The sequence below is a fragment of the Phyllostomus hastatus genome, unplaced genomic scaffold, assembly GCF_019186645.2.
Source record: "Phyllostomus hastatus isolate PE091 unplaced genomic scaffold, TTU_PhHast_1.1 phas_contig_16, whole genome shotgun sequence".
NCBI classification, from domain to species: Eukaryota; Metazoa; Chordata; class Mammalia; order Chiroptera; family Phyllostomidae; genus Phyllostomus; species Phyllostomus hastatus.
The window spans coordinates 993,317-1,019,439 of record NW_025333643.1 but is presented as its reverse complement, the minus strand read 5'-3'; the positions used below and the strand labels follow the sequence as shown (position 1 = coordinate 1,019,439).

At 38.7% G+C, this 26,123-nt stretch overlaps 1 protein-coding gene across 13 annotated transcripts in view; it reads left to right on the top strand.

Annotated features, from left to right (window-relative positions):
* TFDP2 (transcription factor Dp-2) overlaps positions 1 to 26,123 on the top strand; it is a 163,283-nt gene that overhangs the window by 110,645 nt on the left and 26,515 nt on the right. For 9 of the 13 annotated variants that reach the window (XM_045832102.1, XM_045832103.1, XM_045832101.1 and 6 more), the window contains 3 exons: positions 13,015 to 13,118; positions 16,905 to 17,026; positions 18,431 to 18,478. In XM_045832102.1, coding sequence (XP_045688058.1) covers positions 13,015 to 13,118; positions 16,905 to 17,026; positions 18,431 to 18,478 — 274 coding nt within the window. Of the gene's footprint in view, positions 1 to 11,735; positions 11,814 to 12,261; positions 12,371 to 13,014; positions 13,119 to 13,865; positions 14,108 to 16,904; positions 17,027 to 18,430; positions 18,479 to 26,123 lie in introns of those variants that run through there. The other 4 variants (XM_045832106.1, XM_045832109.1, XM_045832113.1 and 1 more) reach the window with 4 other exon arrangements.

The following is a 26,123-nucleotide window of genomic DNA, read 5'->3' as shown; positions in this document are numbered from 1 at the left end:
TCTAGTGGAACATGTTGAAATAAGAATATTGATAACGTCGCAATTTTGAATGAGCTGCTCAGTGTAGTATTGTGGAATACAGTGATCCCTTTTCTTTTATTTTCTAAGGAATAGAACTGCTTTGAAACTTTAAATCATGGGTCTTAAGTCTTTCTGAGTTCGTGTCTAAGTTTTAAATGTATTTTAAGAATGGAACTATTAAATTCTAGATCTGTCTGTAGTCTTTGGCATCTTTTATAAGGATTAGAACAATACCTCTTGACTGTAAATTTAAAACGATTTCTTTGTTAACAGTGTCTGGGGCAGGGTACCATTTCAGAGTGGTTGTGAGCTTCTTCATGAGAATGATTTCCAATTAAGAGCCCTTGGGTATTCTAATGCTCGTAAATTCTGGTCCTTGTGGTTGTACCCAGCCGCCTTGATCTTCTCCAGCCAATACGGCGGCTGCTGGTTCAAGATAAAGTGAGCTTTCAGCTCACTCCCTTTCACTGGGCACGCAGACAGTGTCTGTGTGCCATCTGGTGGGTGAGCTGGCTGCGGTGACGGGACTGGAAGTAGTGGTTGAAAATAGTTAAACATTGAAAAGATGTAACATTTACCAAAAAGAGATTGAAGCCCTTTCTCTTCTTAAAATGAAAATAGAAATAAGTATAGTAGAATCTAGTTACATCATACTTCATTACTTCCTTCCCTTGAACAAAGAGAAAAACTTGCAGCAGTCTTTCCCAGTCTCATCTGATCATAAAAATCACTTGAGGCACTTGTTGACAATACGCTTTCCCAGCCCTGACTGATGTGGCTCAGTGGGTCGTCCCACAAACTGAGAGGTCACAGGTTCGATTCCCGGTCAGGGCACATCCCTGGGTTGCAGGCCCGGTCCCTGGTTGGGGGCATGCAAGAGGCAATGGGTTGATGTTTCTCTCCCTGTCTTTCCCGCTCCCTTCCCTCCCTTTGCCTCTCTCTAAAAATAAATACATAAAATCTTTTTAAAAACTAAAAATAATTTGCATTCCTACTTATCGCAAAATTTTTAGGTGCCAAGTGGCATTCAAGAATGTGTATTTTGAATAAGAGCAACACTATGCTCTCCCACTCCTCTCACATCCTTTGCGTTTTCTAACCAGGTACCCTTGGGAAGAATGCTGTGAAGGATTGGGAGAACCACGTTATTTGAGGCCATGTGGTAAACCTACTTAGTTATTAATCAGAAGGTGTATTGTCCTAAAATGGGGAATTCTAATTAAGCAGGTGGAAGAAAAATGAGGAAATTAAGAATTAAAAGGTTTCCTTGACTAAGCAAGATAATAGAAAAAGGACAAAATGACAGGTTTTAACTAAAGATAGAGAAGCCAGTGAAAAAGCAGCAGGATCACTTTGTAGATGAGGCTAATGTTTTTGGACAGATATTGAAAAAATAGTGAAAAGGAGAGATGTTCTACTAAAGAAACCTCATGAGAATGAATTAAGTGAATTCTAAGATCTTTTAGCTTTGAGCTTCGATGAACTAACTAAATGAAAACAATTGTAATGGTCCAGATACCACAGCTAGAATTAAGGAGTTCATTTAAGAAATGAAGAGATATTGTTTAAGTCCTGACATGTGGGAAGATGGAGAAAGAATTTTTTTTTCTCCTTTCAAATTGAAGAATTCAGGGCATTTATGGTTCTGGATACCAGATAAAGGAGTTTCCTGATCGTTTTAAAAGATGTCCTCCAAGGAAAAATGCTTATCAGAGCCAAGGGAACAAATTTAATCCTCCAGGGAAAGTATGCAGGAAAGACTGACAGAAGAGATTTATTGACCTATTTAGGAGTATGCCCTTAGGGCTGTAGAGCTATTTCTTGTTAGGGCCATTTCAAGGATCTTTTCTTTGGTTCCTGGGAAGATTTTGGTTAGGTGGTCCCTTTGCAGGGGATCCTTGGAGTCCTGTGTTCTGACAGTGGGAGAAACATCGGGGCTTTTGCTTCCGTGCCTGTGGTCTGCAGGAAGGTGCATTTCAGATCTGTCCTTACCTGTGCAGTAGAGGATGTTGGATCTCTGTGTTGGAACCAAATGCACAGGGGGAGATTCTGGAGGCCACTTTAACTGTTGTGCAAGTACTTTGGAGATACTATGAACTTTCAGCCTGTTTCTTACCCCTTCCATTGGTAGTGGTATTGTGGTCGCCCAAGTTAAAAGTTTAATAATGGTAACAGCCTTTGGATTTACTGTTAGGAAGTTTGGTGAACATGATTGAGCATAAATGCAATGAAATGTAACATAACAGGGTTATAATATGCAGATAAGTAATGCACATTATAGCTATACTGGTCACTAGCTATAAATGGAATAAAAACTTAAAAATTTGAGTATGTTTAAATATGAAAATGGAGTCAGTCCTGACTGGTGTGGCTCAGTTGGTTGGCGTAATCCCACAAAGCGAGAGGTCGGTGATTCAGTTTCTGGTCAGGGCACATGCCTAAGTTGTGGGTTTGGTCTCAGGTTGGGGCGTGTACAAGAGGCAGCTGATCAATATTTCTCTCTCACATTGGTGTTTCTCCCTCTTTCCCTCCTTTTCCATCTCTCCCAACATAAATAAATGAATGAAATCTTTTTTAAAAATGAGGGAAGTCAGAGTAACTTTCAAGGTTTATTTACCTTTAATCCTGACCTACACAATGTATAGGAATAGGCTATTGTACTTACAGTTTTTATATTTCCAGTTGGATATGCTTTCTTTTCATATTAACTATAAGGTATTAATATGTGTTTCATTTATGAAGATAGTGCTGTCGATCCGTTGGGCCTGAGTTATTTTTTTTTTTAAATAAAGGTGATAAGCTATCCCCTGAGCCATCTATACCATTTCTCTCGACCACTGTCTCCCATGACATACACTGTTTTCCAAATGGCTGGTTAAAAAGTATGGAATCTTTTCTCATTGCAAAATGAATTGGCCTATTCCAGAACCAACCTGTGACTTGATCTCATTGGTAATATATTTGAAATGAACTGGTAGTCCTTTACAACAGGTATCAACAAGCAGTTAAAAGGATAGTCTGGGAAGAAGTGTTTGACACTTTCTGACAACTTATTTTCTGGTGGACATGTTAATCACTAATGAAATAAAGCATGTGACATTGTCACATGAGTAGCAGATCAGTGGAGCAGAATAGAAAGGCAATAAGTTAATCCAAATAAGTAAAGCGATCAAGATAGCATTTTGTATCAGAAAGGGGGAGGGGGAGTGCATTATTCATGAAAGTAGCCATCTGGGAAAGGAAATCGGATTTTGCACTTCTCACATCAAATAATTTCAGTAGGATCAAGGGGGCAAAATTTAAAATGAAGGCATTAAAGAATCAGAAGAAAACATGGGGGATATTTTATACCATCTTAGCATATAATTAATGATAATTATTTTCAAAGAGCAGCATATCCAGCTGGAAATACCAAGCCTGGAAGATAAGTAAAATGTGCACAGCATGTCCATGTATGATGCGCACTTCTAGGGTGGAGAGCAAAGATAAACTTGGAAGTAAATCTGACTTCCTTTATTTTTATGTTTAAATACACTCACAAACCCTCTTCTGTATGATGTAAAAGTCATAAGAGGAAAACTATAAAGTTGACTGTGTTTTGTAAATGTGCACATAAAATCATATAAAAGCAAAAGACAAATATGAAATTGGTAAAAATATTTGCAGCGGGTATAACAAAGAGTATACTTACTCCTTCAGCATTATCTACCAATAAAAAAAATTACCCACAGCCAATAGAAAGATGGACATAACTCTCAGGAAGGAACATTTTGGTGACTTTTAAACAAAACAAGTCAGCTTTATTCATAATAAAACCGAAACAGCCAAATCAGACCCTACTTTTCACAGGAGTAAAATCTGATGACACGCTGAGTCGCTAAGGAGATGTGGGCATGAGCACTCCCATACTCTGTGATGGAGGGCGAGTCAGTGCGGCCAGTGTGTGTAAAGGGGGGTGTGTGTGTGTGTGTGTGTGTGTGTGTGTGTATACACTCATTGCAGTATTATTTTTAGTAGTAAAAGATTTTACTTTTAAAGATGGTTGTAATACTTAATCCATTCCTGGGGGACTTAAATAATGTTATAGCCATAAATAGAAATAATATATAACTAACAAAGTAAATACTCAGGCAAACTACAGACACAGGTATGGAAGCCATCTAAGATAAATACCTATTATTAAGTGGGGGGAAAAGCAACATGCAAACCGATACAGTACTTGACCATATATGTAAGAGGAAAAAGGTATTTATGCATATATGTCTATGTATGACTAGAATGTTTCTGGAAGGCTGTAAAGGAACTAGCACCAGTGGTTATCACTAGGGAAGGGAATGGTTAAGTGGTAGTTGGTGCTGGGAAGATACTTAGTTTTCACTGTATGCTCTTGTCCCTGAATTTATATATTGGCTTCCATCATTTCATTCATTCACTCAACAGATATTTGTGGAACCCTGCTATGTTTCCAGTATTGTGCTAGGTGTTGGAGATAGAGCAGTGAATGAGACAGCAGAGCCCCTGTCCTTGCAGAGCTTCACATTCTGAGAGTGGGTGGGCTGTGGACAGCTACTGATTGCGTAAACTGGTAAATACAAATATGCTGCTTGTCCGTGAGAGATAAGTACAGGCATACCTCGTTTTATTGTGTTTAGCTTTCTTGTGCTTCACAGATACTCTTTTTTTTTTTTTTTAACAAATTGAAGGTAAGACCCTCCACCAGCAAAAAGATCATAACTCACTTTACTGCAGTACTTGCTCTTTTGGGGTGATGTGGAATGGAACTCTCAATATCTCTGAGGTGTGCCTGTAATGTAGTGAAAAAATCATAGTAAGTTAGGAAGTGCTGATACAGGCTGCTCAGGCATCTCTGACACAGTGATGACTGAGCAGAGACTTGAAGGAAGCTGGGGAATGAGGCACAGATAAATACCTGGGCAGGGGGTAGGGGAGAGTTACAGGCCCAGGAAACTAAGGACAGAGGCCATGAGCCATAAATTCACTTAGTGTATTTTGAGGAACAGCAAAGAAGTCTGTGATTACAGTGGAATGAAGTAGGGGGAGACAGACAGATGATGAGGTCAGAAACGAGTGTACAGGTGACAAAGAGCTCTTGAAAGTGGCGTGAGGATTCATGCTGACAGGTGCAAAGCCAGCTGGGGTTTTGAACATGTGCGCCCCACGTAGCAGGATTACTCTCAGTGCTGTGTGGGGACGGAACAGCGCTCCTCGCTGGTACAATGTGAGCCAGTTACGCAACGTAGAATTTCTAGTAGCCACATACAAAAAGGTAAAAAGAAACAAGTAAATTTAATGTCAGTGACAGATTTCATTTAACCCAATATATCCGAAATGTTGTCATTCAACATGTAATCAATATAAACAAGTCAAAGAGACACTGCATGTTTGGGATGCTTAGCCTTCAAAATCTGGTGAGTGCTTCACACTTAGCGCATGTGTCACTTTGAATGCTGAGTTTTCAACAATGAAAGTGAAGTGTAGTATTGCCAAAACAGTACAGCTGTATTTAAAGGAAAACATTTTATATTGCTTTGTTTTTTTTTAACTTAAATTAATTAAAATGAAATAAATGTAAAATTCAGGTTCTAAGTCTTACAGGCCACATTTCAAGTGCTTAACAGCCACATGTGTCTAGTCACTACTGGATGGGACAGCATGGGACTGGAAGGGGGGTTGGCAATGCAGAAGCAGGTTGATGAATAAGTAATTCAAGCAAGAGATGGTGACTTGGACCAGAGTGATAGCAGTGGGTGACATGTGATTGTATTCAGGATATATTAAAACTAGAGCCAACCGGATTTATTATTGGATTGAATGTAGGATATAAACAAAGGGAGGAGTCAAGTGATTTTTTTTTGTCTGAACAGTTGAAGAATAGAGTTGACATTTATTTTTATTTTTTATTGACTGATTATATATAGAGAGAGAGATTATCAATTTGTTGTTCCACTTAGTTACACTCTCTCATTGGTAGATTCTTGAATGCTCCCTGAGCAGCCATCAAACCTGAATGAAACCTTGGGGCATCAGGACAATGCTCCAACCAATTGAGCCCCCCCTGACCAGGGCCTGGAGTTGGCATTTGCTAAGGCAGAGAGAGAGAGAGAGAGATGGGAGATGGAGGCTTCTGGGTGGGATGGAGAGCCACCAGGAGTCAGATTTTGGGTGTTAAGTTTGAGAAACTTACTGAGCATCAAAACAGAGGTACAAGAAATGACAGCTGGATATGTGAATTTGATGTTCAAGACAGAGGTGTAATCTGGAGAAATACATGTGAGAGCCGTCGGGTCACCTAGTAAGGGGTTGACAGAGAAGAGTTGGAGGACCAAGCCAAGGGCCTTCCGAATGTCTTTAGAGAGGGGGAGCCCGGGAGTTAGGAGAGCCGATAGAGAGTGGTAGTCTGGAGGCCAAGGGAAGAGTGTCTCAAAGGAAGGTGTGATTCTCTGTGTGCGTCAAAGGGGGCTGGTAGGTTAAAGGAGGTTGAAGATGAGAGTTGACTGTTGGACTTAACAACATGAACATGATCTTGACAGGAGCTATTTTGGTGGGAGTGGGTTAAAAAGAACGATGGAGAAGTGGACATAGCAAATGTTGGCAGTTTTGTGACTTTTGCTGTAGCGTGCATGGGAGCCAGAGAGCGGTGCATTGTTTGTTTCTCAGACAGAAGAAGTAATGCCTGTTTTGTGCTGGTGAGAATGGGTTAGCAGGGAGGGAAGGACGGTGGCGACTCAGGAGACTTGACAGAGACAGCAGCTTGAGGTGTGTCATCTAGACAAATACATGAACTACCTATTTTAAAAATAAAAATTTAAAAAACACCCTGGCTGGCATAGCTCAGTGGATTGAGTGTGGGCTGGGAACCAAAGTGTCCCAGGTTCAATTCCCAGCCAGGGTACATTCCTGGGTTGCAGGCCAGAACCCCCAGCAACCGCACATTGATGTTTCTTTCCCTCTCTTTCTCTCTCTCTCTCCCCCTCCCTCCCTTCCCTCTCTAAAAATAAATAAATAAAATCTTTAAAAAAAAACAAAACAGCTCCAATTGAGGTAACAGCAGAGGAAAAGCAAGAAGGCTGTATCATCTGCAATTAGCCTCTTACTAATAAATGTAAAATTGTGTTGGTCACTTTTCCCCATCATTTCTTTTTTAATTAAGGTTTAATTTATATGTATCAGGTAGAATTACATTTGACAATCACACACCTTTCCACAATCTCGGTCAGCTTAAAACTTTTATTTAGGGCCGTGGGTGAGCTTGTCCTGTGAGGCTGGGCCCCATGCAGACGGGATGTGCCGCTACTTCTGCTTTGACTTATTTATGAACCTGTAAAATGGGCCTATTCTTTCCTGCAGCGAGTTTAGTAATTTGGTTCTTCGAGGAGGATGTGATACAGGCTTGGGTTAAGAAGGTTTTTCCAAAAGCTAATTCTGGCAAAAAACAAATTTTTTTTTCCAGAAAATTGGTGCTGTGAAAAATAATTTTACAATGGCATCATGTAGATAAGCCACAGTTATTTGAATTTTGTTTTTCACTTTAATTGCGCATGTTGAAGGTGATTAACTGGAACTGGAAGAATTATGGGTGAAAGAAATCTTTAGTGTCTAGACAATTCTAATGGAAAACAGAAAGATTTCATTTACTCAAGAAATTGAAATAAGATTTGAGCCAAAATTTTGTGCCTGTGCCAAAATTTGGCATAAAGTTTTACCTTTTTCTCCCTAGCCACTTCCCCAGGTGAGTGATCTCATTTAGTTAATTCAGGGAATTTCAGGAACCAAGATCCAGGCAGATCTTTCAAGTTTTGTTTTTAGTAAATGCATCAAGTGCCAGGACTTGGCTTCTGTACAGTATTGGGCCCCCGTTCCAAGAAGGTAGGAACGAAGGCCGTGTACTTAAGAAAAATTGTTTAGACTTGGTTTGGTTTACTTTCATAACCTGGCTGAAATTTCATGAGACTAGATGTTCGTAACCTATTTAAATATGTCCTTTTGAGTCAAAACCTTGTATTTCTGCTGCTGAACTTAGTTTATTCAATGAAAATAAACTGTCTAAAGACATATGTGGCTTTTATTTCTGAATATTACAATTATTGAAACCCCAGTGGAGTCCCTTTAATTGCTTCTAAAACAGATTTTCTTTTTACTGATTAAAAAAATACAGATACCTCATTTATAGACCTTCATCTTGTTTCAGCAACTGTAGCCAATTGTCTCACTTCCTTCTCTTTTTTTCTTTAGAATGGCAATAGCTTTTTAAATGAGAAAACAAGTGCATGCACGTTTACATAATGGTTTTTTTTTCAATAATAAAAAAGTATTAAAACAAAGTAAAACATCCCTCCACCACACTCACCAGAGCTAACCTCTATTAAATTATTTGCTGTTTATCTTGCCAGACTTTTTACACATGTGTAAACTTATGAGTATACATAGTTTTTAAGATAAATGGAATCATACTAATTCTTTTTTTTTTTTAAGATTTTATTTGTTTAGTTTTAGAGAGAAGGAAAGAGAGGGAGAGGAACATTGTTTGGTTGAATCTCATGCACCCCCCACTGGAGATCTGGCCCACAATCCAGGCATGTGCCCTGACTGGGAATCAAACTGACTGTGACCCTTCAGGTCACAGGCCGGCACTCAGTCCACTGAGTCACACTTGCCAGGGGCTATATTCTCTTCTAATAAGAACATTTTTCCCTGGCAGTACATAATGTATTTTTTTGGGGGGGGGACTGTATAATATTCCATTATATACATATACTAAAAGATGTTTAAACATTTAAATTGTTTCCAGGTTTTTGCTTTTATCCACAGTGCTGCAATTCTCGGCCATTTGTAATTGTTCTATCTGCTTAGTTGATTAGCATGCATATCCAGCAGAGGGTACGCCCCTTTGTCATTGTAATGTGGCAGACAGAGGCCAGGGATCAACTTCTACGTAGGCAATGGTGGGCAGTTGAAAGGGTACTTGTTGAGGTAGAAAGAGGCTTTAAAATGTGTATAATTGTTCTTAAAGCACTTACTTTAAATTGTGTACTCTGACACACAGTTCCGTCATTCCTCTAACTGCACTGTTAGACCGCCCACCCCACAGAAAGGCTCTCCAATACGCACGCCCTCTGCCTACCGAGTGTGTGAGCCCCTTGAGTGCAGGGGATGGTGCCGCCTGCATTGAATGTCCGCGATGCTCAGCGTTAGTATTTGACATGCATGTAATGTCATAGGTGCCGTCCTAGGTGACAAGTAAATATTTTTTATATGTACCAATTTTGCCACATCTTTACCAACTCAGGGCATGATCAAACTTATTATTTATCAACCTGGTAGGTGAGAGAAGTTGTGCTTTTTTAGGTGTTAATTGTTTTTATTATTAAAGTCAAGCATTTTTCCCTGCTGGTGTGACTCAGTGGATTGAGTGCTGGCCTGTGAACCAAAGGGTCACCAGTTTGGTTCCCAGTCAGGGCACATGCCTGGGTTGCAGGCCAGGTCCCCAATGGGGGACCAGCAGAGACAACCACACGTTGATGTTTCTGTCCCCCTCTTTCTCCCTCCCTTCCCTAAAAATAAATAAATAAAGATCTTTTAAAAAAATCAAGCATTTCTTTCATATGATCATTGGACTTTTACATTCATGTAATCAGCTTATTTTTATACTGAGGTGTTGTCTTATTGTTATTGATTTATAAGTGGGAAGTTAAATAAATGAAAGTTTAAAGGACAGTAATCTAATGACCTAGGTGTGTTGTGGATTTATTTACCAACTCTGAGATTTGTCTCTTAAATTATTGGGTCTTTTGTCTAGAAAATACCAGTGCTTGTTTTTAGGTAGTCAAATCTGCCCATCTGTTTTCACTTTTAAGTTTCTAAATTCCGTAACATGCTTGGAAGGGCCTTCCTCATCCCTGCATTATTTTTAAAAATGGTTTCATTTCTCCTAATACTTTTAGGTTTTACTTTTCATACTTAAATATTTTATCTTTCTGGAATGTATTTTTGTGCAAGATGAGAATTATTTATCTGCTTCTTAGCCAGTATCACATTATCTCAGTCACTGTAGCTATGCAGTAGTTGTGAAATCTGGTAAGCTGAAGTTCCCTTTTTCTCCCTTATTCCTTTTATTTTTCCCCCACATTCCCCGGCTGTTCTCTGCCTTTACTCTTCCACATGCACTTTAGAATCAATTTGACAAATTTATTAGGTTCCCTCTAAATTCTTTTGGTATTAAGTGTCCTGACAGGACTGGCTTTAATAATATTTAATAATAATATTCCAATTTTCTATATTCTTAATTTTTTTATTGTTAGGTTTAAAATTAGAGTCAACCTATTTTCAAACCTTAATTATCTTTTTTTGTTTTATGATTTTTTGCAAGGTTTTAGCTTTAGCTTCTACCACAGTGCATCAGAGACGATCTCATCTTAAACATGCGGCAGGATTAAGGTCATTTTTAAAATCCGTCTGAGAGCCACACTTCCAGGGCCATGTTCGTCCTCACATGGATCTGTGGTGTATTCTCCTTCCTGGGGCTGAGTTCATGGCTTCTGTCTGTCAGTCACAGAGCCGATTCTCCCCTAGAATCATGGATTGTTATTCTCCAGTTTGGTGGATTCTTAAACTAGTGGATAAACCATAGTTAGGGAGTTTTGATAATAACCGTACTCTTTAACAGTTAATAAGGTAGGTTATTTTAAAAAATCAGTTGCACAGTTACAGAGTCAGGAAACTTTATTTCATAATACTGGTTGTTCAGTCATATTTTAAAAATAATAAACAAAAAATAAGGATCTGGTATTTAAATTGACTTCACACTTAGTGTAAGTCATGGTACCTGTTAAAAATAAAAAAAGCTACAATGTCAGCTGCATTACAGGAAGTCTGGCATTCAGATTAGAAAAGGTCTATGCTAATCAGTTTTTATGGTTTCATGCACCAATTATGTACCCGGGACCAAACCAGGTGCTGGGATGCAAAGCCAGAGACGTGGACCACCTATCGTAAGACTGCAGGTAAATGATAATAGGCTTTGTGAGAAGCCAGAAGAAGGGTGCCTGAGACCTGGACCTTAGAGGCTGGGCACAGCTTTCGGGGAGGGGGCAGCCCACAGAGCACAGGCAGCCAACCGAACTGGAGCCTCGGCCCTCACCAGCGGTGAGACCAGTGCCAGTCTTTAGCCTCACTCCACCTCAGTTTCTTCACGTGGACATTGAGGTCAGTGATAATAGTTCACACTGTTGTCCTGAGCCTTAGTGAGATAATGTGTATGTGGGAAGCCTCTAGAGCAGACTCTGGCCCGTAGTAATAACTCAGAAGATGGTGTGAAGCCCCATTTTGAAGTTAGGAGGTAGGAGTTGTCTCAGCAGAAGGAACGGCATACACCAAAGCCTAGTTGAACGGGGCCTTTATGGTCTGGAACTGCAGCATTTTGACTGGATTGTGGGGTGCGTGTGGGGGCACAGCTGAAGATGCATCTGGGGAGGGAGCAGGGGTGAGATCTCCAGGCAGGAGCCTTGTGTCATGTCCAGGAGTCTGAACGGTGTTTAGGAAGTGTCGTGGGGTCTTTGAAGGCCTTAAGCGTAAGGGGAGTGGCCAGAAGCGTCTCACCAGTTGAAAGACTGGTTTGTTATCGATGTGCGGAAGGGGTAGGAAAGCCATTTGAAGTAGGATATCCAGTGAGGGCAGTGGTGCCTAGCCCTGGCTCTACCCTGGAAGCATTTGGAGAACTTTTTAACAGTCGGGTGCCCAAGTTGACTGCATCAGTTGTATGACCAGCCCTGAGGGTAAGACCCAGACGATTTTAAAATGTGGATGTTGAGGGGAAACAACATACAACAAATGGACAGAGAGGGAAACTGAAGGGGAGGAGCCATGGTGTCTTTGAAAACTCAGGGAACAGAGTACGGAATCCATGGCTGAGATCCTTGAGGAGTCAGGAGATGTAGAGCAGACGTGAAGGAAAGCATTTGTATGAGAATTTCCACTCAGAAATAAGTACAAATATGCGGGTGCATGTCGATAAGTTCACAGGTCGAGGCAGAAGAGCTGTAACTTAGCCTGATGGTCAGATACCCTGACCGAGGGAGATGTGGGTGTCTGCTGAGAAATAGGAGGTGAGAGTGTGGGCAGGCTCTGGGAACTCAGGACGGGGGACGTCTGAGGGAGGAGATGGAGAAGGAGGTGTTTTTGTAGTCTTGCTCTTAAACCCTGTGTTCCCCGCCAGAGTTTCAACGTGGCTCCTTCACATGCTTCCTGGGTGATCTCCTTTGTTGTATCAGATTACAGTTACCTTCCAAGAGAAACATCAACAAACTGAAGTTTTTCTGGAGCAGTTAATGTGGTAGTTCCGAAGATTATTTATTGGTTGACTTTTTTTGGTGGGGGAGGGTGCTCTGATAGCTTAATTTAAAATTTAAAGTGTCAAAATCACTTGAACACACTGTATAGATCTCACAATTTCCAACATTATTAACCCAGTTAGAGTCCTATTTTCTTCTCTGTTGTAATAAAGCCTCAAAAAACTACCAACTCAGTATTTTGAAAAAATGTTAGCTTTCGGTGTAAATATTTTGTATTTATACTATAAAGAAATTCTAACACATTTTACTTCATGCATTTTTTGTTCTGTGATGTCTAATAAAGGTCTAACTAGATTTCTCAACTCTGATTTAAACTGTACTTCGAATTATGTATTCTCTAAATATTTTTTTCTCTAAAAAACTGATGTACCTCAGCTACATATCCAGTGGTTAATTAACAGATAGACTAAACTATTTTATTTTACAGACTTCCCATTCAGCTGAACTAATTGTGTTCACTGCAACAAAGGAGTCATTGTTGTGGCTTTTCAGCAAGGCTTCTTGTTTATAATTTACTTGTAAGATAATTATAAACTACTGAAACCAAGCTAGGATCAGGACCCCAGGGTTAGAAGGTGGCCTTGATATCGCAGAGCATTAACCCAGCGTTTTGATGCCGTTTCAGGTAACATTTCATTTGTTGCATACCCAGTTTCCAGCACCAACTCACCAACCAAGATTTTACCAAAAACCTTAGGACCAATAAATGTGAATGTTGGACCCCAAATGGTAAGAAAATCATCAAGTCTTAGAATTTGAAACTTTGCTTAGGTAAGACTAATATAAAGGACAATTGCACTAAAGGTAGTTGATTGAATTTCCTGTTAATTTCTTATCTCAATCCGTTTTTTTAAGTTTTGTTTTTATCTGAATATAACTGATTAAGTCTTAAGAAAAAGGCGTGTGTCCTTTTTCTTGAGAAAAAGAAGGTGTGAAATTATGTTTAATTTTTACGCATTTGACTGTGGATTCTGGATGTGTGGTAAGGTTTTTGCTCTGTGAGGCTTTTTTTGTTTCTTGTTTGGTTAAAATTGATTTGAAATCTGTTACTTTTTTTATTCTCTTCCCCTCTTTTTGACTTAGGATCTTTTCCGCCCTAAACTGTGCACTCTCACATAAATTCAGCATGACCCTTAGTTAATCTACATCTGGAGCTATTAGTCTGATATCTTTGACTTAAGGACATTTGGGGAGAAACAGCATGCCAATTCATTTTAATCTTTAACAGTAGAAATAATGGATGAAAATGGGAAATAGTTAACTATTTCTCTGATAGTATTTCATTAATTTTGTTAGAGCTTGAAGTGGATAGCACTTTAGAAAGCCTATCAGCTGAGTTGCATGTCACTACTCTAAAAACTGCCTAATCTCAATGGCTTCACCACCATCAGCAAAACTTCATAAACACTTGAACAGCAGCTCTTCGTTGTCAGTGCTTGCACGTACTCATCAAAAGAGCAGTAAGGATAAAATTTTCCTGTCAGGTACAGTACCGAGGACTCTGTTAAACACAAAAGTATTTACACAAAAACATCTTTTAACATACCTAATGGCTCCAGAAAGTCTGAGATTTTAAGGCATTCCAGGCTTGACATTTTTCCTGATTGCTTGAGGACTGTTAGTTATCTACAGAATCCCAGCCAAAGGTCTCGCACAATTTACTATAACTATGTGAAGAATGTAACCTCGCTCCCAACCTCACAGAAACTGAAGCTTAGGTAAGTGTTTCCACTTCAAGGTGGTTCGGGTGTATTTTCCAGCTTTTGCTAGCATTTTGCTGCTCATCAGCCATTACAGTAGGAACAAGCGAGATAGGGCACTTGAATTTAAAGTCTGTTTTTTGAACAGTCTGTGATTCTGTGAACACCAAAATTAAACAAACATAACTGAACTATTATGAGTTTGGCCCTTACAGTACTCCTCTGTTTTGAAATACTGTTTTCTGTTGGTATTTTATTGATGCTATGAAGTTCAAATTTCTCTTTTGGAAACATGTGATTTATCTCTCCATTTTCGATTTGATGTATGTAGAAGTCTTTACACACTTCAGTTCTGACGATGATGAAGAATTAGGTAGAACACTTACCTGATTACTGCTGACCTCAGAATCAGCAAAAAAATGTCAGCCAGGCCGGCCCCGGGGCCTCGATGGGACTCCTGAATTCTCAGGTGTTTTCTACTTTCTTAGTCTTGGGCCAGAGTCAGCGTTTCTGTTTTGATTCTCCTGATTGATGTAGATCCCCAATTACAGCCATTTCTTTCTTCTCCTCTTGCTTGTGTCTTTTGAACATTGTCCCTTTGCCTTCAATTTCTCGTGATTAAAAACAAATTTGTTTAGTTAGGAATTCTTGAATAAAACCTCCCTCATTTCCTTTTATAGCAAATTTAAATTTCATGTCTTTTTGCAAGCCAAATCTTAATGGTAGATAGAAATTTCAAAAGCCCCAGAGAAAAACTTGTTTTTTGTGTTTATAGAAACTAGCAGTAACTGTTTTAGTTTAAGAAACTTACCCTTTTCTGAAAGGCATCTGTATGTGTATGTGAGTATATACATGTGCATGTATATTGTATATATATTGGAAATATTTACTATTAGGAGTATATACATGAGTGTATATTCTTATGATTATCTTTATTTTAATATGATTAAAACTGTACATTTCTGATATTGAAAACTAGAATTTTATGAAATCCTTTAATGTAACAACACTTCATAATTGTCTAGATTTTTCTTCCTTTCAGAATACAGATGCTGCCTTGGCCTTTTCTTCCTGTAGATGGCAGTAGTGCATAAGACATATTGACTGGGGGCAGAAAATCTCTAGAATGAGGTTCCATTGATGGCATGATTTTCATTGCCTAACTGTAACCTATTGTCAAAGAAACCACAATTATATTTACATTAAGGTTGCCTTTGTTTTGTTTTTGGGGGGGGGGGCAGTGGTAAACTTTTAAGTGTTCATTTTCCTTATCAGATCAACTGAATATTAGAAGTAGTTACCTTGAATTATCACTCGTTTTAATTTGGGATTTCAAAATTAAGGTTCAGTTTTATAAGCATGTCTGACTCATCACCTACATAGGCTTCCTATATTCAGTGCTTGATCAGTTCAGTTGACTTTCCTTTGGTTTGTTTCTTAAGACTCACTGTCTGTCCTAGTTTAAAAACTCATTCCATCTCACATGAGCTTCCAACTTGTCTTTCCAATTCAAGTCTATCATCTCCAATTTACTCATTCAGGAAACATTTATTAAGAACTTACTATGGCTCTGGCTGATGTGACTCAGTGGATTGAGTGCCAGCCTGCAAACCAAAGAGTTGCTGGTTTGATTCCCAGTCAGGCCATGTGCCTGGGTTGTGGGCCAGGTGCCCAGTAGGGGGTGCATGAGAGGCAACCACACTTTGATGTTTCTCTCCTTTCTCCCTCTCTTCTTCCCCACTTTAAAAATAAATAAATAAAATCTTTTAAAAAATAAGATGAAAAATAAAAAAAAATTATATGTCCATGTTGATGCTTTTCTCTCTTAATTGGAACACAAACAAAACCATACTATTATGAAAACTTTCCAAAGTATGCAAAATAGAGTCCTCTGCCCAGCAACTTCTTCAACCATTTCAGCCATTATCCATATGGGGACAGTCTTGTTTCATTAGTACACCTGTTCCCTGGAGCATGCATGCCCTTATTTTTTCTTTTTTTAATGAAAACACCTTTAAAGATTTTCCTACAACACCAAATTGTTTTTGTATTAATTATTATAAACATTTGGGGGGCATGTTCTACTTACCAATGAAGATTAGGAGACCTGGAAAGCAATTTGGTAAGACATACCAAGGAACTTTTTGAAGTTCATGTCCTTAGTTCCATTCATTCCTTTCCTGGAGTCTTTCCTTAGGAAATAGAAATTAAGGCCAAGATCGTTGTACAAAAAGGTTTATCACAGCATTGTGTATAATGTTGAATAATTGGAATATCTATAGTATATAGTTGAATAATATCTAATAAATAGTAAGTTTACATAATGGAACATAATATGTCTTTGAAGAAAATTTAATGACACGAGGAAATAAATGTTCTTGAAAAAAAGATAAAACTGCATCTGTACAATAATCCAAAATGTATCATGTCTTTGCATATATTTTGGATTATGAAGATCTGATTACTCTACCTCAGTTCTAATACATCAAGCTTGACTGGAATTAGGTTCTGTAGTTTCAAAGAAAGCTTTTCATTTTTCTGGTTTTTAAAACGTTGTCGGTTGCCAGCGTAGTCTGTCCAGATTGCTCTTCACGTGCTGAAGCCTGCGCTGAGGACTCATGTCAGTGCTCAGGTGCTGTGCTTTGATTCAAACAAAGGAGTCAGAGCTGTTGCTCATATTTTAGATCATTAATATTAAGTGCTTTTTAGGCAATAGAGTTGCCTCCTTGTATGTAGGTTAGCAGTCAACATTATTTTGTGCCTACACGCTTTCCTTGATAACTAAGAATATTATTTTCTTTGTCCCAATGTCCAGATTATAAGCACACCCCAGAGACTAACCAGTTCCGGAAGTGTTCTGATCGGGAGCCCGTACACCCCTGCACCGGCCATGGTCACGCAGACGCACATAGCAGAAGCCACGGGCTGGGTCCCGAGGTAAGAGTGCCAGCACAAGATACCATTTTTAAAACTTTTTTAGAAGAAGCTCTAACGTTTTTCCTCACCACCCTGCCTTCTCTTCTTGTTTTATATTAGTCTAGTTTTTAAAGATGAATGTGTTTCCTTTAAAATTACGTATTTTATTTCCCTTATATCTGAGATATGAACCATTTATGGAGCAACCATTTTAAAAGAGAGAAAAGAGTATAATAACTTGTGCCTGAATATTCTGACCTTTTTTCAGCCCTGAAAGAGAACTTACTTAGCTGCTTTGAAGATGTCAAAACTGTATTTTATACTGTTTTAACAAACATAAGAAAAGATGTTAAGTGTTGGCTATATTCAGAATTTCTTCTATGAATTACTTCCTTAAAAACTAGAAAAGGAACTAGAGAAAAGAGACCAAGTATATGTAACTTTCATTGAGTTTCCCCTTGGTCGTTACGAAACACTGGGCAGTGAAGTCAGTATTTCTTCTGTGTTCCTCAGTGGTATCAAACCTTCACATGTTTCGTCTTTGCCTGTAACACACCCTTACCCAACCTTTTTCCACTACTTATTTTAACATCTCTTGTTTCCATAAAAGAGAAAGACATAGTAAAAATTAATGACTCAAAACTTCATTGTCACTTAAGAAGTGATTTAGATTGTTATTCAAATACTGCACTAGTAGTTCTATCTTTGACTTAGAACTGTGAGTTCTAGCCACCAGACAATAAATCTCAGTTGCGTAAAAATCTCCTTGCTTCAAGAATATTGAATGAATTAATGAAATAACCCTGGCAAAATATTTTAAGCCATATACATGTTCATATACCTACACACACGCACGCATACAGAAGCAGAAGAGTTTTTGTGTGTTCATACTTTTCCATTATCAGATGAGAGGAATAACAGAATCACCTGTGCTTCCATGGCCTTGGTCCAGTCTTTCTGAGCACTCTCGTGTGGGTGTGAGAGTCACTGGATTTCTGCACAGACCTGAGAGGGCACGGCATGAAGGCCGTGCGTGTGCCAGTGGGGTTGGCCCGCTTTGGAGAGGACCAGGGTTTGAATGTTTCTGGGGCCCCGCTGAGCTTTACACTGGGGGTGGTGTTTTAGTCAGTGATTTTATAGTCAGTTGTTCCAGAGTAAGTAAAGCTTTTCTGTGCCTTATCCTTTGTAAAACTGCAATGTTTTCTTCCTTAAAGATTCATTGAACTCATTTGAAACTAGATTATCATGTGATTTCTTGGTCCTTTGATAAAATTTAAGCTTTTATTTTATTTCTATATCTTTAATGATTAGTTAGTTTTTGTGTTTGGTTATATTTATTGTAGAATTAGACAGATTATAATAAGTTATCCATGAAATAAAGTAGTGGTTATATGTGTTCTTTTTATGCTTTTTTTTTCTTTTTAGTGATAGAAAACGGGCTAGAGAATTTATAGACTCTGATTTTTCAGAAAGGTGAGTATGAGTGTGAGTATTTTGTTTTGGACATGCTCCTGCACAGAGGGGTTTAGTGTCCAGACTCAACGTTAGTTTGAGTTAGTGAGATGTTTTTATTCACATAACTTTGACTTTGTTGAGTATCGGTATTTCATGCCCCATTATTTATTTTATTTGTGTGGTTTCAGAAGACATTATCCTGTGATAATTGGCTATTGGTAATATGTCATTTTGCTTCCTTCCTCCTTTGGGAGACGAAGTGGTCTACCAAAGTGAATGCTCCCCCTTACTTCAGCGTGCCCCAACTTTTTACAAACAAGTTTTACCAAACACATTTAAAGATCGTTGTAAATTCTTACTTCTTTCTTAACTAATACATTGAGTATAATGTAACCTTTCCTTAGACTGGTAGGACAGTGATTCTCTATTCTCTGTGTGCATTAGACTCACCTGTGGTCTGTGGAGAAATTATAAATGCCTACCTACCAAGTGTGAAACTCCAGGATTGAAAATGGCCACTTTCTGGTCTTTTTTTTTTTTTTTAATATTTTATTTATTTATTTATTTATTTATTTAATTTTTTAGAGAGGGGGGAAGAGAGGGAGAGAAACATCAGTGTGTTGTTGCCTCTTGAGTACCCGCTACTGGGGGACCTGGCCTGCAACCCAGGCATGAGCCCTGCCTGAGAATGGAACCAGCAGCACTTTGGCTCTCAGGCCAGCACTCAGTCCACTGAGCCACACTAGCCAGGGTACTTTCTGGTCATTATTGAACTTAAGTTCAGTATTCTATGCAAGTCACTGTACTAGGTACAATATGAATGTTTCACTGTTAAAATAAGATGCCTGGTCTTAGAGGCAGTTGAATTCTGTGAGATTATTATGGTTTTAAATAAAACCTTGCCGGTTATGATTTTAAATTTTATTTTTTATTCTAAGATTTTTGTAATTCCTTTCTTCAGTGGTATTTCAGTCTCCTTTCTCCTGTTAGGTCATCTGCTCTCGATATAAGAGTTTTGTGTCTTTCACATTTTCTAGTCCACTGTCTCTGACTTGCTGGGCACTGAGAAACTCCGTGACTGATTGTGTTAGAATCCAGCCTCAAAGAAAAGCAAATGGACTCTGAGCAAGCACCTTGGGCTGTGTGTTTTAAAAGTGTGTATCTTCTATTGGTGTGGCTCTGCTTTAGTTCCTTGGTGGCCTTTGCTGCTTGCTTCTTGGTTCTTAACTGTTTCGAACACAGAATCATTTCTGAGGAACTGCTGTATCGTATAGAAATATATGACAAAATTTTCTTTTCTCTCTAATGGAAATTATACTTTCCATCTCATACCAGTCTTCATATTTACCCCAGGAAAGGGTAGGAGTGTAAGTTCTACAGATGCATTTAGCAATGCGTAAGGCCTTCAAATAGAACTATTCATTAGTTGTGGTTGTTGGCACCTGTGTACTGCAAACAGTATAAAACTAAGATTCTCTTTACTTTCTCCTTCATAAGAAAAAGGTCTCCAAAGCTCACATTAAAAGTGCTATTTTAAATTTGTTGGTATAACCATTAATTCAACTTTGTCTTTCTGCATCTGATTCAGTGGCTTTTTTTTTTTGCTAGTGGTTTTTATTATTCTCTTTTTGTTTTTTAATATAATTTTTCTGTAATGAGTTCATCTCCCCAATCAAACCACAAAAATCACTATATGTAGTTTTTATTGTTGTCCTTATAAATGTTTATTTTCCTTCAAATTTATTGTATCTTTCTATAGTACTAAAGGGAAAAGGCTTTGTTTCCCCTCTCCCAAGTGTTCAGGTTAAAAAAAGCCAGCCCTCAACCACAGACTAATCTTTATTTCTTCAGTGTCTCATATGCAGATTTTAGTGTGATATGTAAATGTTTGTATCAGTTTTCCTCAGGGATTTATACATCAGTATATGTAGTATATATGAGCTTTTTGTCCCCCTCTTATCACTTGACAGTACAGCTTGAGGCATGCTTTGCTCAGCTGTGCCTTGGTGAAGGGCCTTTGCAAAAGCAGGTCGGTTTCTGAAGAACTCGTTTGGTGGGTGCAGTATCCCTCGAGAGGTTCTCATCAGTTTTCCCCTATAGTCTGAGCCCCTGCGCTTCTGCTCAGAGTTTGTGGCAGAGAGAGCTGTGAACATTCCCTTTCTGGTCTTGCATGGGGCTTTGATCCTGAGCGATGTTCGCTCACTTTCTCCTTTTACCTGTGGACAGAATCTGGTGGTGTCTTCTAAATGCATCTCTTCCAAATAGGTCTGCTTTCACTTTGGGGCTTCCACTGGTCCTTAATATCTTTTTTCTGTTGGAATTCTTGTAAAATTTTGTTTATCTATGATATACTAATGTAAGTTAAACTATAAGCTAATAATAATCAAAACCTGTATAGTTAATATCCATACTGCTTAATGACGTCTATGAAGTTTGTTCATTCAACGCATATTTTGAAGATCTGTTCAGTGTTGCTGTGTGCTAGGCATTGGAGAGAATAATAAATAAGAGAGAAAAGTATGCCCTTAAAAAGTTGATACAGGGGTGGGCACTAAACAAGATTGCTGTAGACTGGGGTGGGTGGTGTGGAAAAAATAAAAGGGTGGTTGGTGCAGCACTGGCGGCATGGGGGCTGCCTTAGAGCAAGCCTCTCTAAGGAGGAAACATTTGATACAAAACAGTTGGGCCTGTAAATAGCCTCATGTGAGGGAGCCAGGGGTTCCATGCAAAGGGAGTGGCAAGTGCAGAACTAAATGAGGAACCAGGTCGATGTACCTGGGGAAGCACAGGGGCTTGGAGACAGTAAGAAAGGCAGAGTGGCGGGAGCTGCGGGTGGGGAGGTAGGCAGTGGTCAGATGGGGAAAGGCCCTGTCGGTCACAGTAAGGAGTTTGGTGGTTATTTTTAGGGACCGTTTTAACAAGAGAAGTGACCTGATCTAATTTGCACTGGCCACTGAAATAGATCCTAAGGAGATAACAGAAGCAGGGAAATCTAGAAGGCTATTATTGTAGGGAGAGGGCAGTGGCTGGTAGAATTAATGTTGGAGGGAGAACCAACAGGGTTTATTAACAGATTTAGTGAAGGAAAGTCACCAATAAAGGACGGTTCTTTTTTTTTTTTTTTTTCTTTTTGCACGAATAGCTGGGTGAGTGTTGATGCCATTTACATTTATTGTTGTTAGTAGGTTTGGGGAGGGATTGAGTTTTGTTTTAGACATATGTTCAAGAAGCTCATTAGTTATATAAATGGGGATATCATTCATAGATAAGTAGTTCACCAGCATGGAAATGGCCTTAGTCCTGGTGACATACCCTAGGCGGGAGAAAGTAAAGATCCTTAAGGAACAAACGTGTATTTTCCATCTCAAGTCCTCCCCGCCACCTTCTAGTCACATATGCAATGGTGCATGTTTACAGGAAAGTGAGGGTTTTTCCTAAATTACTTTATCAAATTACTGAATTATCTTGCTGATTTAAACATTCTGGTCAACTCCATTTTAATGAGAAGTAAATAAGGTGTTTATTATATATTATATAATTTATTAAAATGGAATACATTTATTACAACTTATACCTGGGGTATACTGTTTTATACTACAAATTTTAGTTTTATATTACTTTTGTAAATAAAAATAAATTATTAGGAAAATATGAAAAGATAGTGGTTGTAAATTCTAGTTAAGGGCTTTTTCTTTTATTCTTTGGGCACAATTCTTTTGACTACTTAAATTATTATGAAAATATAATATGCTTTTCAAACTGTACTATATTATTTGTTTTATTTCTTATTTTTCAATTTCTCAGTTCCGTCTCATTTGGTAGAGAATGCTTCCTGCTGTTTTTTTGTTTGTTTGTTTGTTTGTTTGATTTATGGTCACAGTATTTACATCCTGCAGCCAAATTTGGTGTCTTTTAGAAGGAGGGGATCTTGGGGTCTCGAAGAGCTCAGGTTCTACAAAAGTGTGGAAACTACCTGTTTGAGATTTAGATAAGAAGATTTCAGTTAGAGACGATGAGCTGAACACTGCATTTACTCCTCCACCCCGAAAATCCTATTGACATTTTCCTGTAGAAATAATACATCTCAAAGTGCTATAGAAAGTGGTGGAGATAATAGATTTTTTCCAACTGGAAGATGAAAACTAGTGTGATTATAATGAAAGACAGGTGAAAGTAGAGAAATCCACATCCCAAAATAGGCTTAGAAGTCAGAATTGGAGGTGGAAGCCATTCTCCCGCGCACTGACATGGAGAGGCTCAGGCTTAGAGTTGACAAGTATAAAAAGCAAGGATGACTTGGCAGAGGAAATCATGAGGGCGGTTGAAGTGAAAAATACCCAAAGAGGACCTGGGCCCACTAAACCTCCCCAACCCTCCAAGTCTCCTTGTACCTCCCATCTCATCTCTACACAAAGAAATTAGACCGAAGACAGTTCCTCAGGCTGAAACTTGGACAGTTAATCTCAAGGAAACAGGCCCCCTGCCTTGCTGGAGTTTGTGGTGACTGGCCATTTAGCTTGATTTCAAGGTTCATCCTTGTTGTGGCATAAATTAGAACTTCATTCCTTTTATTCCTGAATAATGGTTCACTGTGTGGATACACCACATTTTGTCTATTTGGACATTTGGGTTGTTTCTACTTTTTGGCTGCTATGAATGATGCTACTATAAACATTTGTGAACAAGTTTTTATATGGATAAAGTTTTTATTTCTCTTGTATGAAATGGAATTGCTGGGTCATGTGGCAATTCTTTGGCCTTTTGACTAACTGCCAGACTGTTTTCCAGAGCAGTGGTACCGTTCTGTGTGCTCACCAGCAAACGGTTCCAACCTCTCTGCATCTGCCGCCCCTTCTCTGTCTCTGTTACGTCAGCGTATTTCATCAGAGTTTGGATTTCCGTTTTGCTAATGGCCGCTGGTATTGAGCAATTTTTCATGTGCTCATTGGCCATTGTACGTCTTCTTTGACCAGTATCTGTTCAGATCCCTTGGGTTGTTGTTTTGTCATTGAGTTGTCAGAGTTTTGTTGTTTTTTTTCTAATGTACCATAGATACAGGACACTTACCAGATACATGCTTTGTAAAAAACTTCTGTTTTGTGGGTTGGCTTTTCACCTACTTGATGGTGTCCTTGGAAGCACAAAGGGTTTTAATTTTGGGTGTGTTTAAGTTATCTGGTTTTCTTCTTGTATTACTTATACTTTTGGTGTCATACTAAAGAAAAATGGCCAAATCCAAGATCACAAAGACATATGCCTGTATTTGTTTTCTGAGAGTTTTGCAGTTTTTGCTCTTGCATTTCTTCAGTGCCTTTTGAGTTAATTTTCATAACTTGTGATATTTTATGGTTAATTTGTCTAATGTAACCCAAAAGCATATAGATGTATGAAAATGTAGACATTTTTGGCATTTATTTTCATAACATTTTCACAACCATTTTAATTTTTTAAACAAGTCTGGTATTAAGTTTATTTAAAATTATTAGCTAAATTAGAAAAGTAAATTTTTTATTTTAAACTCTTATTTTTTGATAGTTACACAAGCATTCCTGAACTATTTTTGTCAAGAAAAGGCACACCTTTTCTTCTGGGTGTGGCAGCAGTCATAATAAACCAGATGTGACAGTGGAAGTGATTTAAAGAATGAAATACAGACTTTTTTTTTGTTTAGAAACATGACCCCTTTTATATTGAGTTTGATGTTTTAGCCATAATTAGTGATGAAATGCTAAAGCCACAGCACCTTATTTTATAGAGGCATACTGGCCAATGAAGCCATAAAACCATCCGCATTTAAGCATGAAAGACAACAAACATAAATAAGTTCAAAGCCAGAAGAACCACTGAGAGAATAAGTTACTGTACAACTATCACAATGCTCCACCTGCAGAACTCTCTGGCCATCCCATCCGGAAACTCTGTGGACCATTAAGCAGTCACCCCCGCTTCCCTCAGGTCCGGGAACCGTTTTGCTTCCTGTGTCTTTGATGTTGACTGTTCCAGGCAGAGGAGTCATATAGCACTTACCCTTTCCTGCCTGTCTCATTCCACTTACAGTCCTTCAGGGTTCATTCATATTGTAGTTTGTTTCAGAATTTCATTCTTTTTTAAGACTGAGTAACATTGCATTATATATGTACTGCATGTACCACATTTTACCTGTTCATCTGTTGGTGGATGTTTGGATTGTTTTCCCCTTTTGGCTGTTGTGAATATTGCTGCTATGACGTGGACACACAGGGATCTCTAGGAGTCCCTACTTTCGGTTCTTTTAGGTGTAGACCCAAAAGTGGACTTGCTGGACCCTATGGTAATTCTGTGTTGGAATTTTTGAGGAACCACCATAATGTTTTCTATACCCTTTTTACATTCTCACCAGCAGTGCACAGGATTCCAGTCCCTCCACATCCTCACAACACTTCCTGTTTTCATTTTTGTTTTTGATGTAGCCATCCTAATGGGCGTGAACAGTGTGTCCTTGTGGTTTTGATTTGCATTTCCCTAATGGTAGCAATGTTGAGCATTTTTATGTGCTTGTTGACCATTTGCACATCTTTTTTGGAAAATGTTATCAATTCATGCACTGAACTCATGTTGTAAAACTCTTATACATGTAGTCTTGTATTTATGTTTCAGGAATGTGTTCTTCAGTATTTAAAGTCTAGTTTTTCTTATTTAGGGACTGTGTTTACTATTCTCTTTAAATATCATCCATGTGTGACTGTGGAGGATAAATTAGCCAAGCAGTCACCCGAAACTACCCTGTGACTATTTTATTGCTGTTTTTTCTAAAAAGACTAGAATTACATGAAAAACAACAGCCTGTTTTCCCCTGGATTGAAGTATATAAACACTGGTAGTCAAGAATTTTATTTACTTTAAGCCATTATCCAGTTTTTAGCATAAATATAAAACCCCATACACAACGTATTTGCTTCCAAATAACTCCTGTGCTCCTATTTTTAGCACTTCTTATTTACTTTTGCCACCTGACTTGTGTTAATGATGGGACTCATGTGTGACGAGCTGTTTGTATCTCGGTGCACCAAACTTAGGGTGCGCCAGCGTAGAATGGGCCTCGAGTGGAAATCTATAGTGAATGGGAATTAGCAGGTTCTTTCCCAAAAGGAAATTACTTTAAACATTGGCACTTACCTAGCATTCAAGAAGCATTTACTATTTACCAGCAGCAGCAGCAATTTTAAACCAAATAGGGACGTGATCAGATTTATTAGAAAGATCCCTGTAATGGCCGTGGAGGAGGGATTGGAATGCCTCTCGACAGCACAAGGGGAGCCAGCTGTAAGGTCCTCATTGCAGTGTGAGAGAGGTGTAAGGGCCTGAAGTAGGGCAGTGTGAACAGACAGAAGAGGTTAAATTGATTAGATTTGATAGAATTAGATTAATTAGGTAGAAAGGGAATAAGAAGAACATTGGGGGAGTCTGGTGTGCTGGCTTGGTGATTAGATTAGATGGCTGGTTGTCACTCAGCCCTTGTGGATAAGAGTGACAGTAGGTTGCAGAGTTATGTATCACACAGGTTGAGTTCTCCTTTGTGCCAGTACAGTGGTGTCATGTGTGGGGACCCCTTCCTGAGAAGGCTGGGCTGAGTGTAGGGAACTGGGAGGCTAAGGATTAAACCTGAGTAAACAATCAAAGGTAT